General features: G+C 31.2%; 2 protein-coding genes across 7 annotated transcripts in view; both read left to right on the forward strand.

Moving 5' to 3' along the window:
• The window catches only part of LOC144834507 (voltage-gated hydrogen channel 1-like), a 46,924-nt gene that overhangs the window by 4,076 nt on the left and 17,433 nt on the right, over positions 1–25,415 (forward strand). Inside the window, exons 2-6 of one of the 6 annotated variants that reach the window (XR_013610979.1) lie at positions 5,017–5,258; positions 5,704–6,019; positions 6,594–6,761; positions 7,580–9,269; positions 12,483–13,879. Coding sequence is in view for 3 of the 6 variants with exons in the window: in XM_078689332.1 (XP_078545458.1) it covers positions 5,017–5,258; positions 5,704–6,019; positions 6,594–6,761; positions 7,580–7,755 (902 nt within the window). In the remaining 3 variants the exon portion in view is untranslated. Of the gene's footprint in view, positions 1–5,016; positions 5,259–5,703; positions 6,020–6,593; positions 6,762–7,579; positions 9,570–12,482; positions 13,880–25,415 lie in introns of those variants that run through there. The other 5 variants (XR_013610980.1, XR_013610981.1, XM_078689332.1 and 2 more) reach the window with 5 other exon arrangements.
• Positions 20,467–23,918, forward strand: LOC144836185 (uncharacterized). The gene is made up of 2 exons (XM_078691420.1): positions 20,467–20,498; positions 22,422–23,918. Exon 2 carries the CDS (start codon positions 22,560–22,562, stop codon positions 22,923–22,925), a length of 366 nt encoding a protein of 121 aa, XP_078547546.1. The 5' UTR covers positions 20,467–20,498; positions 22,422–22,559; the 3' UTR covers positions 22,926–23,918.

Genomic DNA, 25,415 nt, shown 5'->3' on the forward strand with positions numbered 1-25,415 from the left:
AATGATTGATTGATCGTGTGAGGATGACCTGTTGACCTAAAAACTCTGGAGTTTGATGTTGGTACCTTTCACACTGACCGTCACGGCATGTCCCTGCAGTTCACCCACTGGAGAACTCCAGTGTTTTGAACTCTGGAGTTGTTTAATTTTACCTTTCACACAGCAGAGCGTCATCTCCGGAGTTTTGCTTTTGGAGTGAAAGGGGTATTATACAGATCTCCCCTTCAATTAAAGACCTCTGTACCGTCACCCCAGATGATCGCCTATCTTTTATCATTAGTTCCTGCCAATTAAAGACTCCCTCAAATTAGCGACCAAAGACCATGGTTTGGGTGGACCCAACTGAACAATACATTTCCCTTAAAATTTAATTAAAGATCACTTTAATGTATCTTTAGGTTAGAAAATTGACTGAAAATCAAACAAATGCAGTTTTTGAAATACACACAAATGGACAGGAGGACCAACCTGATTTAATCTGGGAAGCATACCATTCTGACATTTAATTTGTCCTCTAAATAGGGTGATTTAAAGACCACTTCTAGTGACCGGTCTTTAGTTGGAGGACTTATAATCAGAGCGACTACATACCACTAAAACGTGGGTTCTTAATTGGAGAAAGACCTTTAATAATTATGCACTGAACATTGCATGTTATATATTAAATCCAGGTACCCTACCTGTAAGCTAACATGTGACACATTTACTGTCATTATTGAAGTATATAATACACTGGAAATTCCAATTAATAATCCAGGTATTAACATGTGACAAGTTAACTGTCTCTATTAAGGAACTAAAAGCACTGAAAATTCCAACTAATAATTGACGTTTTAGGGCTTTTAAAATAGATAATAAATCTATTCATGTAAATGTTCCTGTTAATATCTTCTATTCTTCTTCTATCTATTGAAAAACTGTGTAAAGAATTTGGAAATTTTACAATTATGAAAGAAATTATTGAATCTACATTTTGAGCTTTTAAAAAAGTTTAAAACTTTCCTTCCAAATAACACATGAAACTCCCAAACGTGTATCACCACCTAGGCTATTTCAGATTTTCAGAGTTAAGGGATAGCGATGAGAATGAACAAACATCTACTGTCAGATAGTAACTTGTAAATAACTTAAACCCATTGTAATTCTGCATGCTTGTACCAACAACAGAAAACTAACAACAGTACAAAGTTCAGAAAATGGTCTACTGTAAACAAAGTACAAACTTACGTTGAAATGGGCCTCAATTTAGTTTTTCTTTAAACTTATTTCAGCAAACTGTGTAAAAGGTAAGGCAAACTAGGGAGTATTTAGATAACAACTCCCTGGGTAAACTACTCTGCAGGGAACTACTCAACAAACAATGTGATGTGATTTGTTTATAAAGCAATTTAACATTGATATTTTAATATTTTCGTAGGTACAGTATATCACAATTCTATACTATCCTGTTCTGTGTGTACAGATCATACAGCGCACAAGAGTTCAAAGACACATTTGGTTGTCCAGATAACTGAGGAGTCTCCCAAAATCACTTCTCAGGCTTTGAAAGTCATGCAACTAAAGTATATAATACATTTTTTGATCATTCAATTTCTTCTAAAATTTAGAAGAATTTGAATGGTGATGATTTTAAAGTGTAAAAGGAAGCGTTTTGTCACGAAAGCTAATTGCCACCAAAAATAAAAAAGTATGACAAATGACATTCACAAATAAACAGCGGATTTTTTAACAACTTCTTCCTCAAATGAACAATATGAAGAAAGTACCAAGCGAACGTAATTTCCTAAACTATTATATATGAGTGAAATTGGCAACGCAAACACTTCCGTTTTGAAATAGGGAAGTGACAGCAATGAATTGCTACTAATTGTTTGTTTTTATAGTGAGGGCGCAGTGTGTTGGACTTGGATTACTAATCGTGAGATCGTGGTCTGAATCCAACTATTGCTGCATCGCTGTATCCTTAGGCAAGACACTTTACAATTAAATTTGCCTCTCTACCAAGTGTTTAAATCGGTACTGGTTAGATCAAGACACAACTTATTATGGGAGTATGCTTCCATACGTGTTTGATTAAAAAATTACCGGGGGAATAATTTGCAGCGCAATAAGAGCTTGCTATGCACTATTATTATTATTTTCGGGATTCTGAATAGTTGAAGCATCTATTGGGGTATGGGCTTCATCCTAACAGATAGCTTCAGTTTTAAACTGGAAAAACCATGCAGTGGTGTTTTATTTCACAAATATGTTGTACTTTTGTATTTTTGGAGGTGATTACACTTCATACTAATATTAAGTAACAACTAGAATTTAATTCGTCACTTTGACGAATTATAGGTGATCATTTTACTGAAATTATTTTTTTTTAAACATGCACGTACGTTAACATACGATCGGAAAATGTTGGTGTATGCCATCCTATTATATACGCTTATAGTGCTGAGTTGTGCCTATATGCCATATGTACAGTATATCTATATACAGTGTAGCATAGGTGAAATTACGGGACACACATGTTCTAATTTTTTGATGACGTTATCAAACTAAACTTTAAGATGACAATTTCGAAAGATAATTAATTGAGCAAAAAAATATAAGATTTGGAAAAAAATTTGGCACGTAGAAGCGCTGTGCGCGCTCTTTGAATTGTGTATAACTTTGACGAAAAATATGAAAAAACTACTTTTTCACTTCAACTGGCCATATGTTAACGTCACAACATCCGATAGGCTTAATTTTTATATGAATTAATATCTAAATTTCATCAGCTTTCATAATAAATTATAATCATCAAGGTAACCTTTAATTCTGAAGAGCTGTAAGATATTCAAATTTACTGCGAAGGTGAAATTACACGGCCTACGTTATTCAAGTTTTTACGCGTGATGACGTCATTAAAATGAAGATAGTGTCAACTCATGATAAAGATAATTAATTAAGCAAGCACATACTGAAAGTTGTGCGAAATTCGAGCACACATAACCAAGATGCGCTCTGTTGAATGTGATAATCGACACAAAAAGATAACAAATCCTAATTTTTAAATTCAAGTGGCCATTTGATGACGTCAAAACATTTTGTACGTAAAATGTGTACATGAATTCATATCTACAACTCAATGGCTTCCAGAATAAGTTAAAAAAATCGGGGGTCATCTTGCATTCTGAAGAATTATTTTCATTTTAAAAAAGACCTATTTTTCACCATTTTCAGAACTTTTGTAAAATTAATGTGCGCATTTTGTCATTTTTAACGTGCTCGTATAGCGTTATTTTAAGTCGGAACTGACTCAAATTTGGTGAATGTACTAAGGATGGTGAGTAGAATGAGATTTGTAAAAAAAATTCATATTTTTTATGCTTTTTAAGTATCGCGCGCGCAAAAACGCATTTTTGCGCAGTAATTTTTTGAAACACGCAAATGGCCTAATTCATGCTCTAAATTGATCAAAACTTAATTTTGAGCGTTTTAAATTTTTAACGCGCGATATCACGCGCATGAACCTACGTGCGCGTGCGTTTTTATTTGCTAATATTTTTACCCTTGATCTGAAGTTTACGTGTAGTGAATTTCATTAATATGTGATAATGAATTATGGAGATATGATTGATAATGTGATTTCGCAAAATGGCGTATAAATGTCGTCACGGATGAGTGATCACGCTGGAAAGCTTATTAGGATTAAGTTATATTATTTGAAAGATATTCTGAAATTTTTGTAATCATTGACATTAAACTTTTTGAGATAATTGTTACACAAAATAGTGTACAGAAACAATAAAAAGAAAAAAAAAAATAATAATAAAGATTTTATACAATAACAATAGGTGATCATTTTATTCTAAATGATCACCTAAATATATACTGTACACATAAACATTCAAATCTGATGAAGCATATGTCTTTTATCTGTATTGTGTCACTTGATTTTAAACGAATTGTTTACAAAGAAATTTGGGTTGGTGAATATCATTCAACCCGGAAGGCGCCAACATTTGATATTATTGACAAAAATACATGATTGTGTTTATTATTTATATTGTTATTGTTATTATTTATTTGGTGGAATGCCAAGGATAGCCAATACCGAATCCTTTTACTGTCTCAATAGGTGACAATCCGTTCACAAGACAAACAAAAACACCAGAATATCTACATAAACAAATTCATAATAAAGAAGTATTTGGGAGTTTATTTGTCATTAGAAACATTCCTAATATCATTTGAACCTAGGACCCTGGGAATTGGTACCTGAGCGTCGTAACCAAACTGCAATGTCATTCCAGTAGGCCTATAGTACTTTTATTTTAATATACCGCAATACCTAAAAATATCACATCAGTTAGTAATGATTTTATAGTAATCAGCAAATTTAATCACAGGGCGTGGCACCGTCATTGGTGTGGCACTGTCAGGGTGGAATTGTAAGATATTGGTCAGTGATGGTCAGTGGGTGATTTTTTCCTGAGCCAAAACAAACAAGTCGGCTAATATCACTGCTTCCATATCCATGTGATACTATATAAAAAGGAATCAGATATTTAGAACAAATATTTTTATAGGCCTTCTGTGATATTAGGCAACTATCGGACTCCCAATCCCACATGGAAATATTTTCTAAATCTAAACTCATAAATAAAAGGCACATTTTCCTATTTGCCTGCAGCCATTTTATGTCCAATATGTGATGTCATCTAAATTGAAGTGTGGTGTATATAAACAAAGAGAGAAGCACATTATACTTGATTTGGACCCAGAACCCTGGAATTATACTCTTTCTGTTAAAATGAACATATGCACAAAGAGAAGTACAGTGAAATAGATCAGTGAAATATACATTATACTGTACTTGATTTGGACCAAGAACCCCAGTATTGATAATATAGGCAATTATATTATTATAAAATTATATTTTGACAAACCAAAATTAGTAACGTATCAAACCAGATAAACATTTTCAATCATAGGCAATTATACTGTGTTTAAAAAGTTTTTCCGGAAATTATTTTTCAGAAGAGATGGGTTTTTTTAAACCAAAACAGGAAGATGAAGAAGGGATTGTGAAAAATGAAGACACAGAGATTGGTGCAGCTCCCACTCACCATATAACATTCACGGCTGGAGAAGACACATTCCGTGGAAAACTACAGCGTATTTTACATAGCCATAATTTCCATGTTGCAATCATCGCATTAGTGCTTGCAGATTGTATCCTTGTTATATGCGAGTTGGTCTTGGATTTGTCGGCTGTAGAGGTACATAGATCAGTATACAGTAGTATGATTATAGTATACAGTATGTAAGCCTCAGACTACTATGCAATAAATGTTCAATAAATCTGCACATGATCATAAACCAATCGGAATGAGAAATACAGTAGTATGGGGAAATTAACTATTGCGATAAATCATAAAGCTGCAGAAAAAATAATGGCAAGCAATGATGTTTTAAACTTAATGAAAATGATGAATATCCAGTACTGACAATAAATGATGGTGATGAGATGGTAATGATAAACCGATTTCATAATACAAATATCCCATTCAGGCCCTTGGTTTGGTGTAAGGCACTGTTTTTCTGCATTGAAGTTGCATTGAAACTAGATTTTATGACATAATCATTGTGTAATTTTATTCCATGCTATAAAATGTAATTGAAACAAACTCTATTATTTACAATATTTACTATTATTATTATTAGAATGAAAACAAAGCATGTGAAGGCGAGGGCGATGGTGATGAAGAGGAGCACACGGCAGAGAAAGAATTGACAGCAGCCCTGGTTCTCCACTACATGAGTATTGGCATCCTTACTATCTTCCTTGTTGAGATAATGTTCAAATTATATGCGTTCCAACTGGAATTTTTTAAGCACAAATTGGAAATGTTTGACGCGGTAATTGTGATTATTTCGTTTGTGTTAGACATTGTTTTTCTTATTTACGAGGAAACCTTCATGGCAGTCATCCAGTTGCTTATATTTTTGCGTCTATGGAGGATTGTTAGAATAGTTAATGGTGAGTAAAGCCTACTTTACACTAGGTGAATTATTTCACTCAACCCTTTTTTGCTTTAAATATCCACATGATTTAATTAACCAGTTTCTACTTCTTCACGTACTATACACGTCATCAAACCAATTTAAAGCAGACTTGAACCAGTTAGGTGAATTGCGATAATGAATGATAAAATACCCTTGATAATCCCAATTGTTCAGTCTAGTGTGGAATATTATTTGTGACAAGGTAATTTTTTCATGAAACTGAATAATTTTATTACCCACAACTTTTTATAAAAATAATATAATGTAATGTAATTATTGCAAAACACTTTACCACATAAACACACAATGACTGCACCCTTCCTTTCCATTATAAAATTCTCTCCTCTATGGGATATTTGTTACTATTTTTGGTATCTACAACTGCTTCTGTTCCTCCTATTTTCCTTACAAAAGTTCGTACCAAAAAATCTAGCTATAAAAATTCATTTGGCATCTGTGATTCCCTCACCACTTGGTTGTTTGCAAGCTTCATACCAATCTGCAATAGTAGTCCCATTTTAATTGTATTTTACAATTTGTTCTCCTAGGTCTGGTGCTGTCTGTAGAAGCTAAGGCCCATGAAAAGATAACAGCACAGAAATTTCTGAGAGAAGAAGCTGAAATTGAACTTTATGAATTACGGAAACATTATGAAGAACAACAAAAACAAATGGAAATGATCGTAGCAGAAGCACAAAAGCAAGGCATAGTATTAAGTAAGTTGTGGTGGATCTGTACAACAAATTGTGATTGAAGTGGTAAAGTGATTTCTAGTATTGTTTGGTTAATTTAAAGATGTATTGTCCCCAAAAACATGAAAAATGAAGATTAATTAAATCAGACTTTGAATATGTTATTTTGTAGTTTTAATAAAGTTAATTACTTCCATAGAAAAAAAAAATGTTTTCACCTATAAATTGACAAAATAAAAAAAAAGTTTTTTTCATGTAAATACATTTTTTTTCTATCCAATTTTTGGTTAAAGTGGATAACTATTATGTTACATTAAAATGGCATATTCAACAAAAATTGTGTTACGAATTATTTTTTCAGGGGACAATACATCTTTAAAAGGGCCATTTTTTCAGTTCCTGAATAAATAGAACATGGGCAACTGAAAGCAACTAAGTCAACTAACTATGTCAACATTTTGTTGTGCCTGTCAGTTGTGATCAGTTGTAAACATACATATTTTTCTTACACAAGACAAAAAAATTAGAAAAGATTTCATACTAGAACTATTATAGGATAACTATTTATGCCGGATACAGATAATATATTTTTTAATTAATGACGTAATCAATAAGAAAAATAAAATCGTATTGTCACGATAGTATTGCTCTTATCATGACGTCATTTGATTGGACATGTGAAAATATTATTTTCATCAAAGGTAGAAAAGATGGTTATCTCATGAAGAATAAACATTTTGTTTATTTCTTTTGTCTTATGTAGGAAAATGCTTATTTATAGTCAATTGTTATTATCTTAGTGTAAAAGGGCAATTCTCCATTAATAATTTTTTATTATGCAGATTCAATAACAAAAAAGGATTCAATGAAGAATGAGAAGAAAGTTAGTGTAGAAGTTGATTTGAATAAACCACCATCTTACAGCGACTTACAAGAAGAAAATGATGCTATCAACATGTCAACGACCTCCTCTAAGGTCACTTATGAAATGCAAGATGAAGAGTGTAAAAAAGATTGAAGTAAAATGTAAATTAATATAAAAAATAGATATTTATATAAATAAACTTTATTTTAAAAAAATACATAATCTAGCAACAATTATTATTATTATTATTATTCTGCATGTATCTGTGTATCTCCCACAATGAAGTTGGTAATTGTAAGATATAATGAAGTTTGTTTTGGCACGCATGGGCTGATAATTTGATTTACCCCTTTTACTGCGTATGCAGTAAATGAATGTACACAGTAAACAAATGTCATTGAACTGCGTATACCTGGTATAATACTTTGTCACTGTCATAGTCGATTGAAATAGCATAGTACATGTAACGATATACGTACCACTACAACGTTTATATTCTTTGTAATTATTAATTAATACAAACGTTGAGAAGCAACTGTCAGCAATAAAGTTTATTTGTATATTGTGCGTTTATATATCTAACAGTAGGGCCTCACACATCACAGTAATACGTTTATTTGTACATTACCCACACTCACAGTAAAAAAATTGCGCTTCAAATGGCGACCAAAAATGGTTAATACAGTACTGTCCAAGTATTGCAATACTATATCTATATATGTTTTAGGTTAATTCCCCAAGGGCCAATAAATTTACCTACAGCTGGTACTTGTTTTCAACCAAATAGTTATATTGGAATGTTCCATTCATCGGAAATCAATACATTTGTATAAACGTATATTAAATCTATCAAAATAGTATTTTTTTAAAGAAAATCGGCCTGTTTTCAAAATTTATATGATGCTGTATTCGAGCTGTTCAACCGGTTTTCAGCTATTAAAAACAATTATCGTTGGAGAAGATAGAAAAATGCGAAGCATCATCATATTATTATGTGCGGGTATTTTTCAAGATAGACATCCATTAGACAGTGTATACCACGATCGGAAAATTTGAGGCAAATCGTTTAACCTAAATTCGTTTTAATTGTCAATAACTAATTATCTAACTCAATTTAATTAGTAAACATGGTTACATCAGGTGGTTAAAATTAATAAAGAATGTACGAACCAACTTTATATACCATCGAGTAAACATTCTAGAAGTAACACGCGATTTACCGAATTTTGCCCTTACGTAAATTTATATATAGATTATATCTATAATTTCTCACATGTTTACAACAATTTTGTTAAAAATAAGCACTTTCTTATCAGACACTTCAAATTACACAGTAAAATCCCTATTCTTTTGTACACAAATGCTGTAAATAGAGAGGCATTTGAAAAAAATTATGAAAAATAAACAATTTCAGATGACTAAGGTGCGTAGTACTGCACAATGATTGGTGTACTGAATAACAATGAATGGTTTTTACTGCAATGTGATTGCATGATGATTGTGAACTAAATGTAGAGGAGTTTCATACATGATAAATACATCGGCAACTTTAGTTTTTTCACATTCAATTACTTGTGATCAGTTTGTGGTGCTGTTAGTTAAAATAGATAAACCTCTAGAAGATCTTCATTTGAAGACAATTTCTACCATTTTGCTAAAAACACCAGGTCAGTAAATTTTTTAAATGTTATTAGTCCAGAATAATAGTTAAAAAAAATAGTTTTTTGTTTATGTACTTCCATCCTAAAATAATTTCATTAATATTTAGTCTCTCTTTGGTATTCCTATTTTTAATCTAGATACAATTTTGTTTGTCTGTAAGCTTTATTTTATTGCTTCTGTGCATTCATGTTTCGCTGCTATAATTTGAATAAAGTCAGGTTGAATTCTATAAAGGAGTTTTTTCTTTAATTCTACTTTCTATAATTATGAGGTTATATTCTCAAATATTCATATACTCCATCTTATTGGTTATCCGCACTTGGCAGGTAACCCCTTGTTGTTGTCAGGATCTTTTTTTTCTACCTTATTCTTCTTCCTTTTGAAAAAGGATGCAAAAAAAATTATGCAAGTACGCGTATTTGAAATTTCAAAATTAATTTCTAATCAATTTCGCGTACATTTCAGGTCAATTTGAGCATTTCAAAATTTTCTAAATTGTTTGCGTTTTGCGCACAAAGCGTAGAAAAATGGTTTTGCAATTGATTTTTGTTCTTCATACCTTCTGTAGTAGATTTCATTCATTTTGATGAACTTAAATTGCAAAATAATGACGCACATGCATGTTGAACATTAATAATCGTGTGCTAAATAATAGGTAATTTAAGGCAAATTTGTGCAAAAATACCTATTTTTTAGCTTTTCAGGATGGAAGGTTACCCCGATTTTTAAAAATGTATTATGGAAGCTAATGAGTTGTAGATATCAATTCGTGTACAATTTGTACCTACAGGATGTTTTGACGTTACCATATGGCCACTCGAATTTTTAAAATAAATTTTGTTTTCTCTTTTGTACTAGTTAATCCAATTTAATAGAGCGCAACGCGCTAATGCGTTCCCTATTTTCTCCTAGATTTTAATATGTTCTTGCTAAATCAATTCTCTTTCACATGTGTTAAGAAAATTTACATTTTTATTACGTCATCATATTAACAAATTATATAACATGAGTTATCTAATTTCATCTATACAGTATATTTTAATCTGTTATAGCTCATCGGAACGAAAAGTGACCCACATGATTAAAACTTATTATGGAAGCTGTTGAATTGTAGATATGAAAATATACAAATTTTGTCTATCTGATGTCATGACGTCGTCATATGAATTAAAAAAGTCACATTTTCATCTTTTCGTTTGCTTTTTACGAAATTTCTTACTTCAAATTTTTATTAATGTAATTATTTAGATAATTATCTTCTAAATCTTTATATGTCAATTTGATGATGTCATCGTGTTAATAATTGGATTTAAAAGATAATTCTCGTAATTTCGTCTATGCTACACTGTATATAACATATACAGTGTATTCTGTAAATACTGTAATATGCTGTATGACACAAAATAGTTTATTTCATGTCATAGGATGGCATAAAAATTGTGGCATTCATATATTTTTCTGTACATTCTGTTGCATTTGCGCGGATAACCCGAACTCGTCAAAGTGACAAATTCAAATCTAGTTTTTAAAATGGTTTTGGATAATACAGGTACCAATAAATCGTTCTTTTGTACAAGTATTCCATTACTATTTGTTTTACGGTTACCTTGTCCAGCAAATGTGATAGTTGCATGTCTATTATTTATCAACATACAGTTATTTAATGATGTAGTGTCCCCCAAAATCATAAAAAATAAAGATTTAGAAAATCAGACTTTAAATACACCATTTTGCAGTTTTAATAAGTTATTTTTCTGTAGGAAAAAATTAAAGAAAATAATGATTTCACTTACAAAAAGACAAAATAAACAGTCTAATATAACCAAAACTCATTGTTTTTAAAGACAATTTAACTATTTTTTGCTTTAAATTAAATTTTGTACTAATCCAAGGTCAAATGGTCAAAATGAATAACTATTTTATTTCAACAACAAAATTGTAACAAATTATTTTTTCAGAGAGACAATCTTTAAAATGTTTTTCTTTATCTTTTACTTTAGTTTCCTAGTTGAAGTTGTTAATGCCATAGCAAAATTTTGTATTTATTTTTTTATTTTTAAACTTTGTCTCTTTTTATTTTCATTTATTTTATTAAATTTTTAGGCATAAACAACAACATAAAATACATGACAATGGTGCAGCACCCTGGGGATTGCCATTAAACCACTAAACACCATCGAATCAGCTCTCCATACTGCACTTGAAACATATAAAAGTAAAACAATAAAAATACACAAGATATATAAAATTAAAAAATTGTGTAGTGTCAAAACCGAACAATCATTAAATATATATATATAATATAAAATAAATGTAATGTATAGTATGCTACAGAATAACATAATACAGTATTTGCTTTTATAATTACAAATTTTTTTTATTATTGGAATTAAAAAAACTTAAAGATGTATTGTCCCCCAAAAACTAAAAATTTTTGGTCAAAGTGGATAACTATTATGTTACATTAAAATGGAATATTCAACAACAAAATTGTTAAGAATTACTTTTTCAGGGGGACAATACTCTTAATTCTACATATCTACAGTAATTTTGATAGTTATTCAGCCATTGCATTTCATGATGTCCCATAATCATCTTTGCACAGATAAATGTGTTTAAATTATTTGTTATTTTTCACAATGTTTTTAGTAGCTAATTCAACAGCTTCTTCTAATGGTGTTTTAAACATCGAATTAAATTATGATTTTACCACTGTACAATCATATTTTTTATATTTTCTACAAAATAGCAAAGCTTATGTAATTGATTACTTACTTACTTGTTATTGTGCATTTCATGTTCAGAGTAATAATTAGACCAGTCCAGTATTGGACTTGAACTCTGCCTTTCTTGCAGAGCAAGATTAGAGAGAATACTCAGATATTCATAATCACTCAAATATCACTGTTTTTATAAACAAACTCATTTACAATATTTATAAATAATAATATAATTGTAATTCATCAGGTTTGTTGAAAGCTAAAATGAATAGAGTAAGAGCAATTTGAATAATAATAATGTTTTTATTTTTGGTTTATTTGTACAAAATAAAAAATTTCCTGAAACTTTGGAATAAAATTCATTTTGAAGTACAGTTGAGTCAAACAATTAAGACGTTATGAAGTTATATCACCTGCATGTGTATTAATGTCAATGTTTGTGTTTACTTTCAAACAATGTTTTTATAACCATCTTAATTGCATTTTTTTATTTAATAGGATAGCTTTCAAAAGTATTAAAACAAACAAATTCAATGGATTGCTTCACTCCCATTTGTTTCCAGCTGATGTAAAATAATTTCAAATTGGACTGCAGTGAAGAAAAATACTGAACTTGTAATTAAAATATTGAACGTAATACAGTAATTAACATAAACAAATCACCATTTTCAAATGAATATTATATAATACCATATTACTAAACTGTGTCAGTACTCACATTATCATTATTGTTCCACGAACTTGATAATTATACTTTGTTACAATATTGTTTATATCGTATGTTATTTTTCTCAGTGGTTAAAATATAATTTCATTGATTACATACATTATGGCTAATGTGAAACTTGATCACAATCCTGTGCAAGGAGAATGCGCTTGTTTCAACAAGACTACAATAACTACATTTAATGTAGGCAATGAAGTTGCCGATATAGTTGAAGCTGCCTTAAAGCTACCACAGCTATCACAAGACATAATCTTCTTGCAAGAATCAAATCAAAATGTCAAGCAGAGTGGGGCATATCATGAATACATTTACAAAACTCAATCACAAAAAAACATAGGCATACTAGTAAAAAGGTCATTGACGTTTGAATGTGTCAAAACTGAAAAGGATAAAGAGCGACATTGCACAGTCATTTTAAATTGTCAAAATGAACCAGATAAAAAAATAGTAGCAATATCCTGGCATGGACCAAGCACTGCAAATGATGAAAAAAAAAAAACTGCTTTTAATAATCTTCTAGAGTTTGCAAAGGATGTGTCTAAAAACAACAACGACGCTCCAGTAATTATTGGTGGTGACTTTAACTTTGAGGAGGACAAGGTAAAAACAAAATGGTTAAAGGACAACAACCAGTTCAAAGTCGCAGCTCCAAATGACTGGAGGATTGGAGTTCGCAAAGATAAAAGCAACATTGATTTTTTTGTACATTCATCTGATCTTGAAATATCAATGGTAAACTCAATTGATATAAAAAAGGAGCTGAGAGAAAAAGAAATCGAGAAAATAACTGAAGGTGTGAAAAATCTTTAAAATGATCAAGGGCAGATATTAGCCATAACTTCTTTTTTCGCCATTAAAAACGCTGGACTCTGTGTGAAGAATGATCAAACGATTGACGGAAAAATGTTATTCCACATGCTTACCAGAAGGATTCAGCAGTTAGTCCTGCATTTGTACTTTCATATATAACTCAACAAAACTTATTTCACTACATTTTAAGCTCATAATAATAAGCATTAGACATAACATAACTTTTCAGAAAAGTCAGATAACCATTTGTCAAACAAAAGCTCACCATGGATATAAAATGAATCCAAAGATTAATTATGACAGACCATCATGGATTCATAGAAGAAGCAACAAGCATACAGAATGGATAAATAATGATTAAAGAATTTGAGGGTATGCCTCCAGATCCTGAGATCAATCTTGATTTCAATACACTGTTTAATACACTGTTTTAACACATATTATTTTGTTGTATTTTACGTTTATAACATGTTATTAATGAAACTGTTTAATAGTCATCATAAAACATTATGTTTAGTAGGGTTTAGATGTCTTGATTGGTTGAGGTTTTAATACATTTCAATACCCTATTTACATCCATTATTTTGTTTATGTACATTTATCACATATTTAGTAGTAGTAGAAGTAAGCAACTGAATCATGTTGTTATTATATTGTGCATTAATTGTGTATGATCATCATTTTTCATAACATAAAAGAAAAATGAACAGAAAAAATGTTGATTTTATTTTATATGGTATAATACTATATTATAGTAATATTACTGCACAACTATTTGTGGTTGTTGTTATTTCTACAGTATTTTAATATTTAAAATATTTTATTTAAAAATAACCAGACTTATACTTCTTATCATTTGGTTTAAAGAAACAAGTTGACAACAACTTAATTCTCCATGGGTTACATAGATAATTAGCATATATTCATTTATAATATATCACTGGATTACTAATAAAGTAACAAAGTTAAAACTTGTATACTGTACATTATTGTATGACTACTTTAGGCCTATATGACGATGATTTGATGAACATGAAGTTGATGATTATGACAATGATAACGAAGATAACAATAATGATGATGACGACGATGATATATCCTCAGATGTGTACAGTAGTGTAGGCATATTTACAACATTTTTTTGATAGATATACCTTTTATTGGTTACATACTTTAATACAATTTATATGGACTTGAAGTACAATTTACCAAAATAGTAGTAAAGCCAGTTGAATTGATTATGAGGTGTAGTCAGACATGTCTGCTTCATTAAAATATTCTGACTCAATTAAACTATTTTCACAGTAATAATAAGCATAAATTGTCTTTATCCTCAATATTAAGAAAGTACATCCATACACTATGTCTATTGACTTCTGCTCAATTGTTTATAATAAATATAGATAATAACAATATTTATTGCTGCAATGGATCAATAATTTTGAATACAACATCTAAAAACTGTAAATTATTTGAGTTTGATCAAATAATATAGTTGTTAATATCATAAATTTGTTTGCTATTACTTATTATTATACAACAATGTAGGTGCCTACAACATGCACTAGCCTCGAGGCCTACAAGCACCAGTACTTTCCACCACACCGCTTGCGAATTCTGCATGCTGTGTAAATGGGACGCTTACAGTTACCAATTGGCCTTTAAACAAAGACAAACATACACACAAGATACTCTACACAAACAAAGTCTTATTACCTATTGAGTCTTTGGGAGTGAAGTCATGAGAAAAAATCATGGCATCTGAACACAGGACCATGGGATTGGTAGCCAAGCATCTGAACCACCAAGCTACAGCTCCACTCCCCAAGCTACAGCTCCACTCCCCAAGCTACAGCTCCACTCTCCAAGCTTCAGTTCCACTCCCCAAGCTACAGCTTCACTCCCCAAGCCACAGCTCCACTCCCCAAGCTACAGCTCCACTCCCCAAGCTACAGCTCCACTCTCCAAGCTTCAGTTCCACTCCCCAAGCTACAGCTCCACTCCCCAAGCTACAGCTCAACTCCCCAAGCCACAGCTCCACTCCCCAAGCTACAGCTCCACTCCGTTATAACATATTACTTCTTTTAATTAAACCCAAAAAAAAAAGGAAGACAGCATATAAACGTCAAATTAAATTAATAAACACATTTTCTCTTTCATTAAATTTAACTACCTAATTAACAAAAAATAGCACAAAAACAATTATAATATAGAGACATCAGAAAGACAAAACATAGATAGGAAAACACATGTAGGAACTTCACACACTTATATTTGCGTGTGTGCGCTCATCGCGTAGAAGTTATGCAAATTGCTGTTGTTGTAAATATAGCAAACGCGCAACGAGCGATCTCTCTCTCTGCGTCAAGTTTTTCAACAAGAAGACATCGACATTTTATGAGCAAACCATTAGCGAGTTTTACAAGTTTAACGATAATTAGTTGTTCTAATTATTTGCACTATTACATTTCGATAGCATTTTAACTTTACTTCATATTTTATTACGTGTTAATGTATGTTATCGTGTTTCAATTATTGTACCGTTGGTATATATTATCGTCCTGAACTGGCCTAGGCCTTACACTGCGCACGTACTATGCGCTTCGTGTGGATATTGTGGCTTCTACACTCTGTATAGTTTATTTACTTCGAGCCTAGGATACCAGCTTTGGACATCGTTCGACTGTTACAGTACTCCATTACCATATTCTAAATAGGGTAAGTAAGACCGAATTACTTATTCCCTAAACACATTTTGTAGCAAACTAAATTCATCATTGCTAGCCATATTCAACCCACTTCAGGGTAAAGGCCTCTCTAAAGTAAATACAGAAATAAAGAAAAAAAAAAAGAAGAAGAAAACTGACCATCAGAGAAAAAAGGAATCATGGAAGACACAAGCATACAGAATGCATAACAAATAGTGTAATTTATGATGAGAGAAGTTGAGGGCAGTAGAACCTGAAAGTGATCAGAATACAGTAGTTCAGTGAAGAAGCAGACACAAGTTAAATTATGCGTGTAGTTTTAACCAATCAGATGTCCTGGTTAAATATGTGGAATATAAATAGTATCTATGATATTATACTGCTTATTTTAGTTTTTATTTTTTTGTTTGCACTATATGTTTAATGAAAATTTAAATAGTTAAACAGTGATTAGTTTGGCTTTGATTATACACACTGTAAACATTCCTATAAATTCTTATATTTTATTTTACTCAGGTTAATTCTAAAGCTCTGTTTACACTACCTAACTTTATGTGACAAAAAAATGTGATGTGCCCATATATGACTATGATGACATCATATCACTACCATATTTGGGCACATCACACTTTTTTGGTCAAACTAGTTTGATAGTGTAGACAGAGCTTAAGCTGAGAGGGTGTAAATTCCAGAATTTGAATTAGGATGTGTAGAGTGATGTTGACAACTAGTTTAGCACATTTTGCTGACAGCATTGACAGATTACAAAAACAAACACATCGATCAGCATCAACTATAGTATAGACGTGGTAAATATGTGTTCGAAACACAAATACCATGCTACAGCGGAACTTTCCTGTGCGGACACGTTTTAACAGAAACACCTCTTGAAATGGACTCTCAAAATCCTGTTTATCATGTCTATCCACCTCCCGTTAGCAGAAAACATGATTAAAACACATTTTCATTAAAAATTTTCAATATTTTGTAAGACAAATTTACCTCCAACAAGTGGCTAACCAAAAACAAATTAAATAGTTCCTCAGCGGACATAAAGAGCATCAAGTGTTTAGCCCTCTATTAGCTGAGCCTCTCGTTAGCAACTACTTTTCCATAGGTCAACATTTTATTCCAGACTAGAAGATGCGACAGATTCAAATGTAATAGAAGTGACAATTCAAACTTTTAGACAGTAAATTAATTCTGTATTTCAACAATGTTAATTTACAGAGTCAAAAACTACTTCAAACAGATCTCTAAGAAGGGGAGTATCAACTTGAAGGCGCTAACAATTATATTATTATTACATTAAAAATAATAATATAGTGAAATTTGATTATCCACTAACCAATCAACACCTTACAACTCACAAAAATAAATATGTAAACAGAAGATAAATAAAACTACAAGTAATGATATAGGAAATTGAAAATATTATATACCACCATGTACGTTACTGCTGGTTAACATAACAAAACTCAGTGACACCTGTGTGCATGTTCTCATCATTTGATATCAATATTTAAATTTTTTTTAATGAATGAAAGAAATAGTAATGATTAAGGGGCTAAACAGGCTGTGTATACACAATAGAATAAAATGGGTTACAAAATGATAGCAATGTGTCACCTGTAGAATCTCTCAGTAGAATAAATTTTGTCAAATAATCAACAAATTTCTAAATTGATATTTGAAACTACGTATTATTAGAAGTTCAATGTAACGATGGTTCTAAGCTAGCTAGGCTGCATAAACATAATAGAATTATAATACCTTTTATGCATTTCAAACTTATTTATTGTAATGTGTAAAACCAACATTAAATGTGTAACATACAGCTGTAGTCTCTTAGTAGAATCAATTCTGTCAATTCTGATTCAGAATAATTACTAACGGACGTTCAACTCCAAAACAATGATCATCTTTTACTATTTCAAAGATACCACAAAAATTTTTTTTTAGTGCAAAATGAAAAATATTTAAACCTTTTAAAAAGGGAGATTAAATTGATTTAAAACTACATACCGTATTAGATAATGTACAACTTCAAAAAAACATTATATATATAACACTAGTTCTTTCAATTAATTTTTGCCATTCTTAAAATCAAACATTATGATGTTTCATTTCATTTTTGTTACCATGACTGGATATTGCCTCTGAACTGCGGCCAGTTTCGTGTGGTGTGCCACAGGGATCCATCCTTGGTCCGCCTTTATTTCTGTTATTTATTAATGATTTAAATTATACAAGCAATGGTGCTGAAATTGTTATGTTTGCAGGTGATACCAAGCTATTCATTTAATGAATCGAGAACTTGCAAACTAGTTAAAATCTAATAAGCTATCGTTAAATATTAAAAAGACAACATTTATTATTTTTCGCTCAGTAAATAAACCAATCTCCTCCAACATTCCTAAATAATATTACAGCATCAGTGAAATTGAAAAAACAAAAGCAACAACATTTCTTGGCATTTTTATTGATGAATACTTATCTTTTATTTTTCATATTAATACAATTTCATTAAAACTATCATGAGTGGTCGGTGTTCTCAATAAACTTAAACATGCCTTGCCTTCCTCCGTTTTACTATTAATTTATAAATCACTTTTTTGGGGGCTTTACTTTACTTTAAAATTAATTTAAACTGTATTTATATTTTGCAAAATAAGAGCTTTAAGATCAGTTTATAATGTGCATTACCTCCACCATTCTGCTCCTCTTTTTGCTTTATCTAATACACTTAATATTTATGACTTACTCACAAGAAATGTTGCTTTATTTATGTTTAAATTCAAACATAATCAACTGCTCAGAGCTTTTGATACTTATTTTCAAACTTTTAGTTCAGTTCATAATTAAAATAACTTTTCAGGACCCAAAACATAAATTTTTCTACCAGAAGAACTCAAAATTATTAATGTTATATCTTGTTTTAAGTTCAAATTACATGAATACCTTGTTTCTACTATTATTGTTTGAAGTTAATACTATATCTGTTTTAAGTTAAATTATAACTGCAATCGTTAAGTTAAATACCTTTTTTGTTCATTATCATACTGTTTTTTGTTTCTTACCTTACTAAATTTGTTGCCTGGACCCCACATTTTAAAGCTTAGCTTCCAGTGGGGCACCCCTTTTCTCATTTATTATGTATTATTTTAGAAAATGTTATCTGTACTTTTGTTTTTATTTGAGAAATAAAATTTATTATTGATTGATCTATAGATATAGAGTTATTGTAAGAAAAATTATTTTAATACAGTTTTCTGGTATATTATTATTAATTAACCTAGAATTTTATAAAATTAATATGTGTGTATCTGACTAGAACAATGTATACACATAGCCATTTCATATATCATACAGTACTCTTAATAAATTGTTTACATTAGGAATAAAGGAACCACTCCTGACCACTAAATTGTGGAATTCTAATTATTGATGGGATGAAATTTAATCTGATTAACAAAAAAAACAATGCAAATTGAAATCCTACTGATGATCTAAACTTTTTCTTTTTTTTTTTAACTTTTACAGTCACTTAATCATGGATTATTTGATTTGATAGGTGGCTGTATAAATTGCGCGTGCATACTGCACAACTGATGTGTACTGTGATTGGTTGTAATGCACGATTGATGTGTACTGCAGTGATTGGTGCCTACTGCATGATTGATATACATACAGTACTGCAATGACTGGTTGTAATGTGCAACAAATGGGTGTGTAAGGTACGACGATTGGTGTGTACTGAATAACAATAGTGTTTAACGCATAGTGATTGGTGTATACTGCATGCAGGGGGAGGAGATGTTAAATACATCGGCAATTGATGATGAGATACATATATTTAAGGTGTGGTGACCAGACGCCATACTTATCAGACTATCGTGTTGTTAATATCTACATAGACCACTAGAACAACTTCATTTCAAGAAATTATCCATCAGTTAGCTAAAAAGGCTTTCATGTAAGTAATTTTTATAAATTGTATTGATTCAGATTATTTATATTGAAATATTTTATGCTTGTGCATACTGTACGTTTAGTGTGTACTGAATAACAATAGTGTTTAACGCATAGTGATTGGTGTATACTGCATGCAGGGGGAGGAGTTCCATATTTGATAAATACATCAGTAATTGATGAGATACATATAATTAAGGTGTAGTAACCAGACGCCATACAACCTATCAGACTATCGTGTTGTTATCTACATAGACTTTATTTAATTATCCATCAGTTAGCTAAAAAAGCTTTCATGTAAGTCAATTTTATAAATTTAATTTGATTCAGATTATTTGTATTATTGTTGAAATATTTTATGCTTGTGTATACCTCCAGCCATGCTCTAGGCTCAATTAGCTTATAACCCACGCGAGAGGATCATGGCTATCCTCTCAAATTTGTATTTTAGGTTTAGGCTAGGCTAGGCTAGTCCAATTTCCTAGTCTGTCTGCGTTCTTTTTCGAGGGAAGTGCTTATTTGAGAGAGGTGTTTAATTTTTTAGTTGTAATATGGTAACATTTATAATAAAAAAAATTCCCCTAGATATGAAAAGTGGTAAAAAAATTGTAGATATATGTATAAATATATGTGGATGGGCATTTATTAGGACAAAATTCGGTAAATCGCGCGTTATTTCTAGAATATTTACTCGATGGTATATAAAGTTGGTTAGAATCTCGGTACTGATTTTAACCACCTGATGTAACCCTGTTTACTAATTAAATTTAGTTAGATAATTAAATATTGACAATTAAAACAAATTTAGGTTCAACGATTTGCCCCAAATAGGGGTGTTTTCCGATCGTGGTATACACTGTCTAATAGATGTCCTCATGAAAAATACCTGCACACAATAATACAAGGATGCTTCGCATTTTCCTATCTCCTCCTACGATAATTGTTTTTAATAGCTGAAAACCGGTTGAACAGCTCGAGTACAGTATCATAATGTTGAAGACAGGCCGATTTTCTTTAAAAAATACTATTTTGATAGATTTAATATACGTTTATACAAATGTATTGATTTGCGATGAATGGAACATTTCAATCTCTGTTCCACAAGTGTCTATTCCCCCAGGCGTCGTAAAGACCAGTACTGTACAGTCATAACAGAAATTCGATCCATTTTATCCAATCTGTGCTGCAGAGGTTGGATATAGGTGTTTTTTTAATGGATAATGAGCTAGCCTTTCCAGTCGCTGTCTATCATGTACAATCATCTTTATTATTGCAGTTAAATCACCACCCTCCCCCTCACTGGCATGAGTAGCGTTGTAAAGCCAGTAGAGGACAGGCCTACAGTACAAAGGATCACATGCCCTAAACGCAGAACAACTTTGGTGGTTAGGAACCAACTTAAGTATGAATTGGCTCTAAGAAATAATTGAAAACCATTAGACCTACTAATTAAGTTGAGTTAGATAATTATTTATTGACGATTAAAGTGAATTTACGATTTCCCCCGAATAGAGGTGTTTACTTTATTACTGACAGTTCCTTCTGAACGTTTATATTAAATAATAATGTAATTACTGTACAAAACATATTAACATCGTATTAGTGATGTATCGTTACATGTACTGTACTATTTCAATCGACTATACGGTGACAGTTTCAACAAAGTATTTTAATACTTTGTAAAAATGTTTTAAAAATAGCAATGTTTTACTGTGTTTAGTCATGGACGTATAAATACCTCCATGGTTTAGTGGTATATTATTTGTAAAACATAAAAACTAAAAAATTAATATTTCGTTACTAAATGGATAAAGAATATATTTAAAAATTGTTCGTCTTTGCACCCATCCTCTTCCCCATCCCTCAACCCTCATGTTGCATAAAAAAACACAAATTCAGTTTGTTGTTTCAAAACAATTGGTCTTATTTTGTGACAAGTTTCTCTTTCGGAAGTAATTCCCAGGGTGCTAATTTTAGTTGAGTACATAAATCACCGTGTCTATTTATTCGCTCCTGTAAACGACATGTATTATTGTCCTGCATGTACATTATTTTGAAGTCGCCAGTTTTTTAACGCTGAAATTACTATGTATTCGAGAACCATCTGTGGGCACGACCTAGATTGTACGTGAGCGAAGCGAGCGTACCTTTTAGTCTTTATAATTTATCACAAAGTATGTATCTATTTTTATAATCCTTATTGTTTTTTTTTTATTATAGGATAGATTTCAAGGGTATCAAGAAATTAAAAAAATCAATGGTTGCTTGGTTTGAACAACAACAACTTAAACAATTTTCAGTTAATGAAATATAATTGAATTAAACTCATAAAAAACTGTTGTAATAATAATAATAAACATGGCTAGTAGAGAGACATCTGTAAATAAATCAGGAAAATTTGATCAAAAAGCTGCGAAGAAGAATGCTGATACCACTGAGAAATCAAAGAATGCTGATGTCAGGGATCAGAAGATTGCTGATACCACTGAGCAATTAAAGATTGCTGATACCACCACTGAGGAATCAAAGAATGCTGATATCCATGGGACGTGGGAGAACAATAATTATTGCAATATATCTGAAAATGATTCTTTTGAAGACGACTTAGTGGATGAAGAGGACTTTAGGAGACATAAAAAAAAATATAATACTGGTTCAAGTGAATCAAGTGGATCAAGTGAATCAAGTCTTGAATTCGAGAAAGAAAGTGATGATGAAGATTAAATCTTACTCATTCCATGAAAAGAGCAGAATTTTCATTAGGTAAATAAAATACGTTATAGAAGATTTTATTATATTATACCCAAGCAGAAAACAACATAACATTTTAAAGTTTCAATCAATCAGAGGGCTATGATCACTCTATGATGTGTAATGTATAATATACTTTAAATTGCTTATACAGTACAATGATCTTAAAAGACGTATTGGTAGACATCAACTTAATTTACTTTACATTAGAAACGATATGAGCAGTAAAAATTTTGAGCTTAAAACACTGAGTGACACAGTTGTTAAGAGATATAGCAAATCCCAATCTTAGCACTTACTTCCATTATCTCTCACAAACAAACCATCAATTTCTAGTTTTAAATACAACCTTAAAAATGTCCTGATCTCGGTATATGGCGACTAAAACTCCTTATACATTTTTTTAAACTACATCTTCGGTATTGCATTCTTTGAAAATTACCTTTTTCATTTAATATGCTTGCCTGAATATCTTCGACTGTCCTGTGTTTTTTGCTTCTTCTTTTTTACCTTCCTTTTTTTTAAAGGATATATTGTATTTTGTATCTTTTCCTTCCCAACTTTTTTGTTACTTTTTCTGGGAGCCTTGGCGTAAAGTTTTAAACTTATACTGTATAGGCTTCCTTCCACACATACTATGTTTTCATTAATCATTATCGTACGTGTTAATATAATTATTATTATTTTATGTATTTTTAATATTATGTGTGGAGAATTTTTATTGAATATTTATTGAATATTGAATAAATGAATGAAATGAAAAAATGGAAGATCGTTAGCAATGGTATGACTTCTACTAGGAGTCGGGGAGGTTTTGAAAGACAGTATAATGTTGCTGTGCCTCATTTGTGAACAAGCATACTGAGACCGAAACATCTGAGTCTGAATGAAACATAGTTGATTCTAGGAAATTATGTTTGTTTCAATTATTAAATGTTCAACTATCAGATATATATAGAGCACAGAAGGTAACAATGTGTCAAATATAACAGAAATTTAAAACAATAAATTTAGAACTATATATTTCTCAATCAGCATTTTTATTATGGTAATAGTATATGGAATTGAATGTATATAAATGAATATTGTTATAGGGATAGTATTATCAGGTGGTTTAACAGTACATTTACCAGTCATATTGGGCATATTTTACAAATATAGCACTTTGTAAGTTGATTTTTAATAAATTATTAATAAATGATTTTCATAGATTACAGTATATATATATATATTGATCTCTGGTGCGCGTGCGTACAATTGAGGACTAGTGCTGTTCCGCCGTACCACGCCGAGAGTGTTAAAGAGTCGCTATCCAATCGAGTTTGAACAATACCATGACAGCCCCAGTGGTCTAATGGTTAGGACAACTGCATATCAAGCAGACGGTCCGAGTTCGAGTCTCGGTTGGGGCGACTTTTTCTCATTCTCACAGATTTCCTCATCTTTATCGTTTCAAATTAATTAATTAAATTTCAGTATGTCACCGGGCGGTTTAGAATTAATGTTCTTTGCCTGATGTGTATATATATATATATATATATATATGTAAATCAATGATGTTGCGTAGCACTGTGTAAATTATATATAAATCATACTGTAAATTATAGAAACAGTGCTCATATTCGGAACATGATCTCATAATCGCGTCGAGCATAGCTCATTGGCGAAAGTTCCGTATATGAGCACTGTTTCTATAATTTACAGTATGATTTATATATAATTTACACAGTGCTACGCAACATCATTGATTTACATATACACAATATTATTTAAAAAACCGTTGCGAATTAAAGTTGGAATTTATTCTGACTTGTTAAGCCTCCACTGATTGTGAGGGCGTTTGTTGTATGAGAGAATGTATCTGGTGGGTGAAAATCTGTGATAATACCATACATGGCTCTGTGGTCTAGTGGTATGATACTCGCCCTGTAAGCGAGAGGTTGCAGGTTCGAATCCCGCCAGAGACATTTTTTCATACAACTAAAAAATACGGAACTTTCGCCAATGAGCTATGCTCGACGCGATTATGAGATCATGTTCCGAATATGAGCACTGTTTCTATAATTTACAGTATGATTTATATATAATTTACACAGTGCTACGCAACATCATTGATTTACATATACACAATATTATTTAAAAAACCGTTGCGAATTAAAGTTGGAATTTATTCTGACTTGTTAAGCCTCCACTGATTGTGAGGGCGTTTGTTGTATGAGAGAATGTATCTGGTGGGTGAAAATCTGTGATAATACCATACATGGCTCTGTGGTCTAGTGGTATGATACTCGCCCTGTAAGCGAGAGGTTGCAGGTTCGAATCCCGCCAGAGACATTTTTTCATACAACTAAAAAATACGGAACTTTCGCCAATGAGCTATGCTCGACGCGATTATGAGATCATGTTCCGAATATGAGCACTGTTTCTATAATTTACAGTATGATTTATATATATATATATATA

Source organism: Antedon bifida, chromosome 2 (assembly GCF_963402885.1).
Source record: "Antedon bifida chromosome 2, ecAntBifi1.1, whole genome shotgun sequence".
NCBI lineage: Eukaryota > Metazoa > Echinodermata > Crinoidea > Comatulida > Antedonidae > Antedon > Antedon bifida.

Excerpts from the sequence above, each read along its gene's own strand:
- LOC144836185 (XM_078691420.1), top strand. The coding sequence starts at position 22,560 with ATGGCTAGTAGAGAGACATCTGTAAATAAATCAGGAAAATTTGATCAA.